The sequence below is a fragment of the Triturus cristatus genome, chromosome 3_1 (genome assembly GCF_964204655.1).
Source record: "Triturus cristatus chromosome 3_1, aTriCri1.1, whole genome shotgun sequence".
NCBI lineage: Eukaryota > Metazoa > Chordata > Amphibia > Caudata > Salamandridae > Triturus > Triturus cristatus.
Window position 1 is genome coordinate 770,295,319 of NC_140583.1, and position 14,865 is coordinate 770,310,183.

The 14,865-nt window shown below is 49.3% G+C and overlaps 1 protein-coding gene across 1 annotated transcript in view; it reads left to right on the top strand.

Moving 5' to 3' along the window:
* The window catches only part of CD81 (CD81 molecule), a 180,243-nt gene that overhangs the window by 121,054 nt on the left and 44,324 nt on the right, over positions 1-14,865 (top strand). The window contains exons 5-6 of the mRNA XM_085644944.1: positions 10,087-10,203; positions 12,221-12,319. Coding sequence (XP_085501070.1) covers positions 10,087-10,203; positions 12,221-12,319 — 216 coding nt within the window. The remainder of the gene's footprint in view (positions 1-10,086; positions 10,204-12,220; positions 12,320-14,865) is intronic.

Below are 14,865 nucleotides of genomic sequence, written 5' to 3' on the forward strand. Positions count from 1 at the left end.
GTTAATTTACACCTCAAAGCCCATTATCAGGCACTACTGTGTTAACAAAGTTATCTGAAATAAGATGGTAGAGAGTCCTATGGTGCCTTTGTACACAGTAGCTTCAAGAGGACTGTCCCCGGGTGCAGTTCAGCATTGAGACCTGTTTGAAAGGAAAAATGGAAGGTGCACTCTGCTGTGTGCCAGTTAAGAAATTTACCTAATAAAATGATCTAATCATGGAATAATTGACTACGTTACCTTATTGACTTTGGATCGAGTGCACCTTCCATTTTTCCTTTCAAATTTGGCTTCTGTTAGACACCCTTGGATGGCGGGTGTGGGAATAGACTGCACCAATATGCAAATTGTTAGTACATATGGACTGGATGTGCTTGGCCTTGGTCTGCTGTTTGATCTTTCGTAAACCGCATTGAGACATGACTAAAATGTTTTAAAGTATGTCCTTTTCTCTCGGAGCCTCTTTCTGATAACTGTAAACGTCAGCATAATCCCAGCGAGTTGCTAAATTGGTGACCAGATCTGAACCTGTTCCATGCCCACTTGTTTTTTGTTTTTTTGCATGATCTTTGTGGTTTATTTACCTATGTGCATATCGGATTCTCTCCTCCGTCCCTTGTTATCGCCCCTGCAATGGTTGCCGATCTTGCAGCAGCCATAGAAAGAGATTTACTTGGATTCGAAGATGGCTGCCAATAGCCAGGAATCAGACGTCCGGAGGAGTACTGGATCCTGACTGTACTGATGTGTGTACAAGAAAGACTTCGTTGCAGCCAAGGGAAGATACTACCTAATCTGCAGTAGAGTAGAGTACTTTTGCAATCTTGGGCAGTAGGGCAGATTTTTTTTAAGTCAAATGCCCTTTTCATTGTTGGCAAAAGCACTGCTGCCATACACCTACCTTTTTAACACATTCATACACTCTAATAGTAAGTGGTTAATATTTGCAAATGAAACGGTCTGTTATTTGGTTGATCCCCTTCCAGGTTGTGCTGAATGAGGTATAGTTTAGGTAAACTGAATGTGTGGTGAGGGAACATTAGGCAGCCACCCAGGGCAAATCAAACTAGGGTACCAGAGTACTCATAGAAGTGTCATAATATTTTGATTTATTATTATTTCTAGGTTAGCAGAAGATATCCGAGCACTTTACATATAATGCGCGATTGTTTGAATTAAGTACATCCAAAAATGCAAAGAAAATGGTTCGGCCATAAAGGTAGTTGCAATATGCGGACATAAGAACAACATGAGTTAATGGAATACATGACCTAGTAGACAGCTGAAGCAATAAATCTTCCGTCTCAGTGGGTCAAGTTAGATTGGGTGTGAGCTTTGGGAACATAGCTCAGTCTGGGTGCGCGTTGAAGTATTTGTTGCGCAGTAGGTATTTAAGGTCCTGTTTAAAGGAGCAAAATGAGGGGTTGCAGCGGAGGTCTCTAGGAAGTGAGTTCCAGATCCTGGGTGCATTTCCATAAAATGAGCATGTCTGGGAGGATTTCTTTTTCGGTTTGGAAGGTATGAGAAGAAGCGAGTTGGACCTTCTTATAATTTTCAAAAGCAAGAAGAGCCAGGATTCTATGGTCTCCTGCCTACAAAAGAGTGTGGCACTTAAGGACAAAAATGATACCATAAGCACTGCTGAAAAGTCATTAAACTAAAACAGGATCTTGATCATTTCAGGTGGTCTCAAACTTAAGGGTAAGTAGCAGGAATGTGAAGGTTGTGTACTGCTGCACCAGTCTCTTTTAAAGCCTCTTCTGGAATACTCGCCTAGCTTTTGAAGTCCACATCTGTTGAACTATATATAGAGTTCTGCTTGCCACGTGTGACTGAGAACAGGTAGCAGTGTCTGGAACACAGTGTCTAGTCCTGGAGACCACGTTCAAAGTGTTGTATCTTGCCTGCTACCTCAGGAGTATTAGATAAAGCTCCCAACAGCTGACCAAGGGTTCAGAACCTCAATCCCTGTCTCATTAAATGTAGTGTCCTTTGCATCTACTTTCGTCACTTGCCGCCGTTAAGTGCCACTGGAATCCAGAAACTCGAAGATATTCTGGGGTGGAAGGCGCACCAGAAACGTAGCAGAGAACCATTTTAGTTGATCATCCTTTATTCAAGCTTGAATTAAAATCTGTCATTGGCTAACGCATTTCGTTCCTTTTTCAAAGGGAACTTCATCAGGGCTGAAACAATCACATAGGGACACAATATAAATTGGCACACAAGGACACATGTATAAAGATATAACAATTAATATACACATGTATACAAATACACAACATATATATTATATACAAATCACTCCATAAAAAAAAGATGCATACTTTAATTTTAAATTAAAAAGTCACACTAGACTTAGTCCAGTCGCTAGACAGCCAACATAACACATATATACAGCTTTATACATTTAATAACACTCAGAGGACGTATCGAAATTAAATCACCCAGATATACATAAGTACAAATTCTCTGTACCCTAAGCATAGGTTCTATCAATACATTAGTATATATTCAGGTGGGAAAGCAGTTTGTATATCAGATTAACCTGCTATCATTGCGAGGAAAGCGTAGCCCATATGTATACAAAAAAGGGAAATATTTATTTATCCCCTTATTCATTACTAACTCGAGACCCTGTGTATAAAAAAGGGGATATTATAGAAACATACCCTTTATCCATAGCTCACTCGAATCTCAACTTTAATATGTCATGCAGTATTCACAAAGGTCCTTAATAGTCGTGGTAGTGTTGCCCGGGTAATCACCTCAGAGTAAGGGTAAATCGAGCAGAGTCCCAGCTTGCGACCTATATGGATAACCGTTCTTTTAGCCATGGTCATACAAAAGAGAAGTATCACAGAAAAATCCTCAAACGCGTCAAACCATCATAAGTGTCAAACCATGATTTTAAAGGTATGCATGTGCGTCAAAGTATTCCATGTCCAGATTCATGTCATAGGGCCACCAGAAAGGAATCCCACCCAAGACCAGAGTCGGAACAGATGTAAAAAATGTTTTGTAAGTGGTCAAATCCTGATAGGATAATACCATGCAATGGAAATGACTCGCGCAGCCGGCATGCCCAGTAATACAAGATAATCCATACCAAATAAGTCATTATGACATGTATGCTACCTCAGGAGTGCTGTGCCAGTCCTGGAAGCCACCTCTTGAGTACTGTGTCCAGTCCTGGAGGTCATGTCTGCAGTCGCAAGACTGTATCAAAATGGTCAATGATTTGAACACCAAGCTCTAGGCAGATAGGCTTTAAGAATGTACAGACTTATATTTCAGCTAAATAATAAAGCTAAAGAGAGACTGTGATTAAGAGTAAATCGGTCATGTAATGTGAAATGGGACACACGAATAACCGGAAACACATTTCATACGAATGCATAGAGGCGGCAGCATTAGTTGTGCGCTCAAACTCAACTTGGATGATCGTCATACTTTGGTTCATCAATCCCATATTTCACAACAGTCTATTTTATTACATCTATTTAAAAAAAATATGTACCATTCTTTTGACTATCGTCTTTGCTGTGTTCCTCAAATTCAGGCCATCAGTGGTGAAAGTGTTTCTAATGACTACTGACTGTTCAAAGTTCGTATCATTTATGATTAACCAGGTTGGTCATTTTATTGAGCGATCAAAAAATAGTGGTCAAAGCATCATCTTTCAAGGGAATCCTATATACTGGTGACATTAGACTAGAATCCAGATGTTTCAGTCAGTATTCCATACCGCTTTCCAGCTAGTTGTTCAGGGACAGCATTCCTGACCTTACGGTGGTATGTCATTTACAAATGATTACGTCAAAAGAGCCCTGTTCCTCAGATCCCCACCGACATTTCAGCCAACGTGAGCAGCATGTTCAGAGCTCTTCAAAAGGAGAGGCTAAAACAGTAATATCATTTGATAGATGAATAAATAAATATTGATCTGAAAGAAACAAGTTAGTTAGATTCCTCACCTTAGAATATCCCCAGGCGTCAGACTGGATCCGGAAGATTTTTCGTCAGCAATACCCCTTGCGCGTCGCTAGGCGTCGTCTGCGGCTCCGCGTCCGTCGTCGGAGTACTTAGACGCCGCCCTCGCGCGCTGACGTCAGTTCTTCTTTTTTCCGCGCCAGTAAGCGCAGATCCGGGAGAGCTACCCCTTTAGTAAATTTTTGACTAACTTTTTTGATCCTTTTTGATCGTGTCTCGACACCGGTGCCGGTAGGATGCCTGGGTTTAAAGCCTGTACGGACTGTAACCGATTGTCGGTTACAGACCATCACCGCCGGTGCCTTTACTGCTTGGGCCTCGATCACGACGCGGAGTCGTGTTCGGACTGCAAGGCCCTGACCTCGAAGGCTAGACGGGAGCGGTCCCGTAAGCTTCTCGAGATTCGCCACTCGGCTCCGCGCGCCTCTAAATCCCGGTCCAGGAGGAGGTCCAAGGATCGGTCGCGGAGCCGCAGCCGACGTCCCCATCTGTCGTCTGGATCCAAGTCTTCGGGTAAGTCTAAGCATTCCAAGAAGTCCAAGAGGCGACACCGCTCTTCGGACTCCCCTCGCCGGTCGCGCGACTCGGCCGAGGGGCAGGGTGGTTCCACCCCCGCGGCTCCGGCGGAGCCGCAGGCGCCGCGCACGTCCCCATACCCTCCGGTCCCTGGGACTAACGCGACGCTGGCGGAAGTCAGTGCCTTACTCTCGGCCATGAGGAACCTGGCTCCGCCGTCGGCGCCCGCTGGTGCGCCTTCGGGCCCCGTGGACCCGACTGGGCTGCCTTGCCTGCCGGTGGCTCTGGCCCCGGCGCCGCAAGCGCCCGAGGGACCCGTTCTCGAGTCCCCGTCGACGCCGGTCGACCTCGTCACGCCTCCTCCGCCGGCGTCGACACCGGTACCACCCCCGATGCCGACATCGACTCCGCTCGACGTCGGGCCCCAGTTCAGTCCCACTCCGGGCCCGGCGTCTGGATGCCGAGAACGGCGCCGCTAGAGACACATTATGTCTACCGCCCGGCTCCGTTACTTTCTCCTCTATACCAGGAGTCGGATGATGGGGACAACTGGGAGGGATCCGAGGATCCTATGGCCGCTCAGGCTCAACTGTCACAGGACTGGGCAGATGAACTGGGGGAGGCCAGTGGCCTGGATACCTCTCCAGACACTGGATTTGTCTCTCCTCCGACTGTGGCTTCGGAGGAGGGCGCTGCTTTCTCTGTGGTGCTGCGCAAGGCGGCCGCAGCCCTTGGGCTCGAGCTGCCTGCCGTGGCTGTGAGGACTAACGTCCTTACCGAGGTGCTTCAGTCTGCAGCAAGCTCCACTGGGCCTCTGCTGCAATTCAATGAGGCCCTCATTGACGTTCTGCAGGGCACCTGGTCCAAGCCCTCCACAGTTCCTCCTGTGGACAGGAACGTCGCCAGGTGCCACCGCCCTGCTCCGGGCGACCCCAGTTTTCTGTCCCAACACCCTACCCCTGAGAGCCTGGTTATCCAGGCCTCCACCTCCCAATCCTCTTTCCCGACCGCCCCGCCGGACCGGGATTCCAAGAGACTAGAACAGTTTGGCAAGAAGCTGTTCTCTTCCCTTAGTTTGGGCCTGCGGTCTTTGAACACCGCTTGTCTCTTGGACCGTTATTCCCACTCTCTGTGGGATGCGGTGGAGGACGTGCTGCGCCTGTGTCCGGAGGAGGTCCGGACACGACTTACCCAGGCTCTGGCCGATGGGAGGGATGCCGCTCGACATGCTATACGTTGTGGGCTTTACACCACGGACTCGCTGGGTAGGGCCATTTCCACCACAGTGGCGCTTAGACGTCACGCCTGGCTGCGGTCCACGTCATTTTCGGGCGATGTCCAGAGCACTCATGGACATGCCGTTTGATGGCACTCGCCTGTTTGGCGAGAAAGCGGACAGTGCGCTGAACCGCTTTAAGGACTCCCGGGCTACGGCCAAGTCCTTGGGCCTCTCGGCCCCGCGGTCGCAATCTTCCGCTTTTCGCCCCTTTCGTGGCCAAGGAAGGGGTGCCTCCTCACGTGTGCCTAGCCACCAGCCGCAGAACCAACCTGGTCGCGGACGTGGTTTCCGCCGAGGCGGTTCTGGAGGACGACTAGGTCAGCCCACATCCACCCCGGCAGCATCCGCCTCAAAGCCTTCCTAGTCCGAGCTTTCAGGCCCATTCCACGCCAGTGGGCAGCAGAGTTCGCCATCACCTGCTCCACTGGCGGTCCATCACATCGGACAGGTGGGTGCTGCAAATCGTCCGAAGGGGCTACTCCCTCCCCTTCGAGACGACCCCTCCAGCCATGCCACCGCAGCACCACCGTATCTCGGGGGATCATTTGAATCTTCTCAACGAGGAAGTTTCGGCCCTTTTGGCCAAGGGGGCCGTCGAGCGCGTTCCGAGTCCAGAAGTAGGTCGTGGTTGTTATTCCCACTACTTTCTGGTTCCCAAGAAGGGCAAAGGGGGCCTACGCCCTATCTTGGACCTTCGGAACGTCAATGCCTTCCTCCGGAAGGAAAGGTTCAAGATGTTGACTTTGGCTCAGGTTCTAGCTGCCCTAGACCCCGGAGACTGGATGGTAGCGTTGGACTTGCAGGACGCATATTTCCATATCCCCGTCCTGCCGGCCCACCGGCGTTACCTGCGGTTCACGGTGGGCCAAGAGCACTTTCAGTTTACCGTGCTCCCCTTCGGCCTCACCAGTGCCCCTCGGGTGTTCACGAAAGTGATGGCGGTGGTCGCAGCTCATCTGCGTATATCAGGGGTTCCAGTCTTCCCCTATCTCGACGACTGGTTGTTGAAGGCGGGCTCGCCCCAGGCAGTCTCCCACCTCCAGACTACGGCGGATCTCCTGCATTTGCTGGGGTTTTCCATCAACGTGCCGAAGTCACACCTGAGTCCCTCTCAGAAGCTCCTTTTCATCGGAGCGGTTCTCGAATCGGCGCAGTTCCGGGTCTATCCACCGGAACAGCGGGTCCGGGATATACAGGCCCTGATTCCCATCTTTCGGCCTCTATCCTGGGTTTCGGTCAGGCTAGTGTTGCGGCTTCTGGGGCTGATGGCCTCCTGCATCCTACTAGTGCATCACGCCAGGCGGCGCATGCGGGCTCTGCAGTGGGACCTGAAGTTTCAGTGGGCCCAGCATCACGGCAACCTGTCCGACCATGTCTTGATCTCGGAGGGCACTGCACTGCAGTTGCAGTGGTGGCTCACGGACCGCGATTGGGTCATGGGCAGAAGCCTCTCCATTCCCCAACCGGAGCATGTCGTAGTGACGGATGCGTCCCTCCTGGGATGGGGTGGCCATATGGGAGAGGCGGAGATCAGAGGCCTCTGGTCTCCGGCGGAGTCTCGTCTCCACATCAACCTGTTGGAGTTGAGAGCGATCCGGCTTGCACTGAAAGCCTTCCTTCCCTCTGTCAGGGGCAGTGTCGTGCAGGTGTTCACGGACAACACCACCGCCATGTGGTATTGCAACAAACAGGGCGGGGTGGGGTCGTGGACCCTTTGTCAGGAGGCTCTGCGCCTCTGGACGTGGCTGGAACACCAGGGCGTCACCCTAGTGGTTCAACATCTGGCGGGCTCTCTGAACGCCAGAGCAGACTAAATCAGCCGCCGATGCATGATGGATCACGAATGGCGTCTGAACTCCGAAGTGGCGCAAGGTCTCTTTCAGCAGTGGGGAGAGCCTTGGTTAGATCTATTCGCCACCGAAGAGAACGCGCAATGTCAGCAGTTCTGCGTGTTGGAATTTCCAAGGCGGCACTCGCTCGGCGACGCTTTTCGTCACGAGTGGAGTTGCGGTCTGTTGTACGCCTTTCCGCCTATACCACTTCTGCCCAGAGTGCTGAAGAAGATCAGGCACGACCGGGCCCAAGTCATCTTGGTGGCTCCGGATTGGGCACGAAGGTACTGGTATCCCGAGCTACTCAGTATGTTGACCGATCCTCCGATACGTCTGCCCCTTCGGGAGGATCTACTGTCGCAGCAGCAGGGGACGGTCCTCCACCCGAACCTGTCCAGCCTCCACCTCCATGCGTGGAGATTGAGCGGCGGCAGTTGATGCCATTTGACTTGCCTCCTGAAGTCTGTGATATCATTCTGGCAGCCAGGCGTCCCTCCACAAAGTCGGTATACGCCTGCTGGTGGAACCAATTTGTGGCATGGTGCACAGCAAAGGCTGTGGATCCCCTTTCCGCCCCTCTTTCTGAGGTTCTCCTCTTTCTTCTTTCCTTGGCCCGGCAGGGCTCTGCTCTGGGCACCCTGAAAGGTTATCTTGCTGCCATCTCTGCCTTCTTGCGGCTTCCTGATCAGCCTTCTCTTTTCAAGTCCCCTGTGGTTACACGCTTTCTAAAAGGCATTACTCACACGTTCCCTCCTGTCCCTTTTGTAATGCCTCAGTGGGACTTGAATCTTGTTCTCACTTTTCTGATGTGTGCTCCCTTTGAGCCTCTTCATAATTGTCCTCTTCGTCTGCTGACGCTTAAGACTGCTTTTCTGGTAGCCATCACCTCGGCTAGACGAGTGAGTGAGCTCCAGGCTTTATCTTCAAAGCCTCCTTTTCTGTCTGTTCATCCGGACAAGGTTGTCCTTCGGCCTCGTCCCTCCTTTCTTCCGAAAGTGGTGACTCCATTTCATCTTGGGCAGTCTGTCACCTTGCCCACCTTCTTTCCGCCTCCGCATCCTTCCAAAGAGGAAGAGAGGCTCCACCGTCTGGACCCAAAACGTGCGCGCTCCTTTTATTTGGACCGCACAAAGCAGTTCCGGGTGGACGACCAACTTTTCGTTGGATACGTGGGTGCTAAGAAGGGGAAAGCTGTGCACAAACGGACCATCTCTCGGTGGGTCGTTTTGTGCATCAAAATGTGTTACTCCTTGGCAAAAAAGGACCCTCCTGTTGGGCTGCGCGCCCATTCTACTCGGGCCACAGCGGCTACTACTGCTTTGGGACGGGGTGTCCCTTTGCAGGACATTTGTCAAGCGGCAACGTGGGCTTCGCTACACACGTTTGCCAGGCATTACTGCCTTGACAGCCAAGTCCGGAGGGATGGCTTCTTTGGCCGTTCTGTCCTAGAGGACTTTCTGGTGTGATCTTGGTTCGCAGACCCACCACCGGGGATGGTATTGCTTGGGTATCTATTCTAAGGTGAGGAATCTAACTAACGTGTTTCTTTCAGATGAACAAGTTACTTACCTTCGGTAACGATGTATCTGTAAGAAACATTAGTTGGTTAGATTCCTCACCGACCCACCTATCCTCCCCGTTCTGCGAACTGACATCTAGGGTTAAGGTTATCCTTTTCAGGCCCCTAGAATTTATTTTTGGCACCAGTGTCGGTCTTTGCATGGCTCTGCGTTCCTGGCGCGGAAGGCTATGTACAAGAACTGACGTCAGCGCGCGAGGGCGGCGTTTAAGTACTCCGTCATTCCGGCGCACGACGACTGACGCGGAGCCGCAGACGACGCCTAGCGACGCGCAAGGGGTATTGCTGACGAAATATCTTCCGGATCCAGTCTGACGCCTGGGGATATTCTAAGGTGAGGAATCTAACTAATGTTTCTTACAGATACATCGTTACCGAAGGTAAGTAACTTGTTCTTATAGAAACCAAGGGAACCTGGGGACCAATGGGCAGTGCATTTGCTGACTGTTAGTGCTGCACAAGCCCTTTCCTGCCATATTCTGTTTTTACAAGACAAAAAACTCCAGAGGAAATGGAATTTGTTCTGTGTGTTTGGTCTGCAGGGTTGTGTAATCATTCTCGGAAAAAGAAGGGTAGGAGGTCAGATAATGTTTGGACATTCAAGGGAATTTTCTATGCTTTGCAGACCCTGGATACGAGGCGGAAACAAATGCTGCGGAGTGTTGCCATCAGTAGATGGTCACCCTCACAAGATGCAATATCACAGCTGTCTAGATTCTGAACGCCAAGTAAAAGTCTGCCAATAGACTCTTTGAATTTGTGTTGCTAGGATTACTCTTTGCAATAATTGTCTATACCCCACTTTTAAACTTATTTTAAGGGTTTGGTTGATGTCTGGAATTGAGGTACATGTAGTGCTTTGACTTTGTTGTTCGATTTCTTCACAGATTGCTAAGGATTTGAACCTATTCTACAATGAGGCTTTCAGCCACTACACAAACCCATTAGCCAATGAGGTAGACAAGAACAAGGCAAAGTCTGTGCTGAAAGTTTTCCATGAGACGGTAAGATATGCATTCCCTGCTTCGACATTAGTACAACCACACACACCTGGTCTTGGCTGGTAAAGGGGTAACGGGGTGATGGATTGAGAGACCAAATTATTGAACCAAGCTGCCCTATGCAAAAAGTGTGGAAGATTACATAAGTAACCCACGACTAATCCAAACCGCCCATTAAGTGCTTGCATGCAAGAGATATTTCTATAATTCTGTAGACTTATCTCGTATGTAGCTTAGGAAATGCATATAGAAGCCTTGAGATGTTTCTATTGAAATGCCCCCAATTTAACCTGTACAGTTCATCACATAGAAGAGAACGTGTGGTTCTGCAGTCCCATCCCGAATCTATCCTAACCAGGAGAGGACATAAATTCGCTAAACGCAGAATTGTCCGCATGAGGAAGTACACAAAGAGCTAACTCCACTGTCCTCATGCCCCATGCTGGCTTTTTTCCATGCTTGCCACAAACTTCATTCCCTTTGGCTTCCATAGTGACACATGGGGGAGAGGAGTTGGCTTAACGGCTAGGGCGCTCGACCCCGGAGCTGGGTTCGAGTCTTGGCAATGACTCTGAACCTCCTGTGATTCTGGGCAAATCACTTAATCTCCCCATGCCTAACAAAAACTGAATGTGTGTCCTCATGTAACGTAGCTGGTGCTATGTAAAGCGCTCCGATACCTGATTCAGGTCAAGTTCGCCCTGTATAAAACTGCAAAAAAAAGTAAAATAATTACAAAAATGAAACTCATTTAGCTTTGTATTGAAATCAGCCTGCGAAAACCTTCCTGTTTGCACAGACCTAAACCACTGCAAACCCTGCTCCATTCTCACATTGTCAGCAGTGTCCTGATCAGAGAAGCCCTCGGTGTATTGCTATCGCAGAAGGTCCCTTTCTGTAGGTGCTGTATGTCTGGACACTCGCCATTACAAATGTCAAATCACTGGCCATTGCAGAAATGATCCCCTCACCCGGCACTTGGAGATCACCATGAACCCTTCGCTTCTGCTCACACAGAGTACAAATACCAATGTATTTACACCTCCTCGCACCCACATACCTGACCCTCTGACCAACAAACATCTTCTCTCCGTGCACATCAGCACTCCTTCAAGACTGTACTAGAAATTCCCAGTACATAGAAGACTAACAGTCTCTTTCGCCATATCAATGTTGAACACCGCCACCCCAAATAAACATCTGTCTGTCCTTTCCTTTACTACTTTTCAGTAGAAATCTGAGGACTGATCTTTTCTCCTTTCATCTTCCATCCCACTGATCTCTTCCTGGTTTCCTACTAATAAAGAAGCCCTGTAAATTATTGTCCCATTGAGAGCCGGCCTCTCTTCCTGAGCATGGCACTGGAACCCATCTTGTCCCAGGTCCTTTTCTGTCATTGCAGAGTGGAGCTTTAACCCTGCAAAGTAGTTCCTAGCATCAGAGCTCTCCATGTCAAATAAACGTCTGATGGACCATGGAGAACCTGTAATACCTCTGTGCCTGGGCAGGGCAGAGTATATTGGGTGTCTGATCCCTCCCTGCCCAGAGTTTGTGCATCAGCCCTCTCAATGCTAAGATGCAACTTTATCGACCCTGTCAGGTACAGTGCACTTTGTCTTCCTCAATGCCAGAGCAGATTATGCCACCGACAATGCAGACCCCAATATCAGATATTTTTAGTGCCTGAGGACCTGGACACACATGCCGCTATGCCTAGCACCTGGCCTCTAGGGACAATCCTTAAGTAAGGCGTGTTGGTGCTCAGTACAGCCTGTTGAATGCTAGGGTACTAAAACTGCTTGCTGCATCCGGCTGACCACTGATGTCGTGAGACTGCACCTCGCATCTTGTGGACACCTAGTACCCCGAGATGGCTCAGTTCATACCGACTTATGGTATACTGAGACTACTGACTGCTCACCCTACCATGCTGACTGATCCTAAAATGTAATGATTGCTGCTCTCTGTGCTCTGCATGGCTGCCTTTTCCACTTCTGACTAATGGTGTCTTTATTTACAGCTCGACTGTTGTGGTACCAACGCGCTCACCAATATTTTTGCAACATTCGTAACAGACGATCTCTGCCCGGAGAGCAGCAGACTGGCAAACATTGGCAAGGTAGGTCCATTAAGAATGCACAATGGTCCACTGATTATTACATTCCTGAAGGGTGACTCAGTAAGCGAATGACCCACGATGTTGCTTGCATGCGGAACAAAATTCTCTGTATCCTGATTCTGGTGATCACCCCGTTCGAAGTGCTTATTACTTTGGCAAAAGTGATTTGTTTCGGGTGACTTGTTTTGTTCAAGGAGGGAAATCTTAATTGGATCTCATGGGCCATGGATCAGCATTTGATTAACTCTGCTACCTTTCCTTATTGGCGATGTATGGGACTCCCAGGTTTGGTAGTTTTTTGACATTTCTGTCTATTAATGTTTATTTTTTGTTTAATTTATATGTATTTATCCTTATTCATTTGGGGAGAGAGTTGGAAAAAGGAAGCTTAACCTCTTAGAGGCATATGAGCTGCAGATTGTACACTTTTGCATAGATCGCCATCTGGTGTTGGGCTCGGATGTTTGCATGTTTTTGTCTTCGAAGAAGTATTTGTAGTCACGAGGTTGGTGGCTTCTCCTTCGGTCGACAGTGCGCATGGGCATCGGCTCCATCCTTGGATTGTTTTTTTCCGCCATCGTGTTTGGATGGGACTTGCTGCGCTCCGGTCTGTGTCGTTATCGAACCCCCTTCGACACGCAATCACTGCTAAACAAAGGTATTGTCTCTATCACGTACTTTTTGACGCGCACGCTCGATGACTACTTCGAAAAATTGCAAGCTTTGACACGGGCCACTGGGCCTACCTGTGCCGGTAACGGCGCACGCTCGATGGAACGGACTCCCTTTAAGAAATGTCCCCAGTGTGGTGCTAAATTCCCACACTCGGACCTCCACTCCGTTTGTAATCTGTGCCTCTGTCCGGAACGTCGAGAGGACAACTGTGAGGCTTGCCTATCCTTCAAGTCCAAGAAAACCATCCAGGATCGTCTGGCTTGATGCCACAAGATGTCCCAAGTTACATTCCGGACATCTTCCAACCAGGCCCGACAGCCTTCCGGAACCAGAAGAGGAAGAGGGCTCGGTCTCCAAAGCAGACAACTCCGACGCCAAAGATGTCACCCTGGCTCAACAGGACGCGAGTACCGAGACCCCTGCCCATACCAAAGGCTCCGGTGAAACCTTCGCCTCTGGGCCCAGGTCCACACCGAACCAATTTCGAGCTCCCCGCCTCCGAGCCTGGCTCCGAAAGTCGAAGGCAAGCCTTCCGGCTCAAGCCAGCCACCCGGTCCCGAAAAAAACACCTTCGGTACCGAAAACTAAGTCTCCCGAGATACCGCGCCCCCTTCTGTCGGCACCGGAAAAACAATCTGTGCCGAAGCAGTCAAAAGACCCTTCAGCGCCAAAGCAGTCAGACTTCCGCACCGAAGAACTCTGAGCCGAAACCATCTAAAGAAAAGCCTTTCATAACTAAGCCTCCCAAACAGAAACCTCTGGAGCCGACCCGCCCCGAAGGTTTAGGAGCCAGGGAAGGCTTCTAAACCGGACACTGTTGCTAAACAGTCAAAAACAGTTTCTAAAGAGATCTTCCCCGCCAAAGAAAACAATCTATTCCAAAGAACTTTTTTCCAGGATCCGAAGCAAACCACCATTTTTATCTGTCCAAAAACTGGTCATATAGCTACTATGCTACCGACAGAGGAAACCAGAACATTTACCACAGGCACCGGTTTCTCTAAAGAAAATACACATGGCCACTAATACTTCACCACCTCCTTCACCAATTAACCCTAATCAACTGATTTCTCCAGAACATATTCTCCCACAACCAGAGGATAGTGACGATGCACATGGAGATGGGCAAGGAGATGATAATATAATCCCATTAGACACTGTGGATACCGATGACCCACCACAGGATCCAGACCCATGGCATGAGTATAATACAGATCCTGACTTACATAATGATCTGGATTTCTACCCCTCAAAACATCTCCACCAGATGACAATGTGGGCTTTGCCCAACTAATAAATAGGGCAGCAACATGCTATGGAGTCAAACTACACTCTGACCCTGTAAAAGAGGATTTTCTTCTAGAAACCTTTGACCAGCCACAAAAAACCTTTCATGTCTTGCCAATGCTAAAAGGTCTTCTTAGACACGCTCCTGAAGTGTTCAAAGACCCAGTTTGAGCTAGGGTGCTTAATCCCAGAATAGATTTAAAAAAAAAAAAACAAGGCAGCTCCCACTGACCCCATATGCATGAAGGGTCGGCTTCCTTTAGATTCCCTGGTCGTAGCCAATGCACGCAAAACGGCAAATTCTCGGGGGTCAGGTGACACCCCACCCCCTGACAAAGAATCTAAATTATTAGACTCATCGGGCAAACGTATGGCGTCTCAAACTGCAAACTACTGGAAAATAGCCAAAACACAAACCCTCTTGGCAAGGTATGACAGGGCTCACTATGATGAGCTAGGAAAGCTCATTCAACACCTACCTCAACAATATAAAGACAAAGCCAAAGACCTTATACAGGAAGGCAAACTAATCACTAACACATCCATCAAATGCGTGCTAGACGCAGCAGACACCGCGCCCCGCG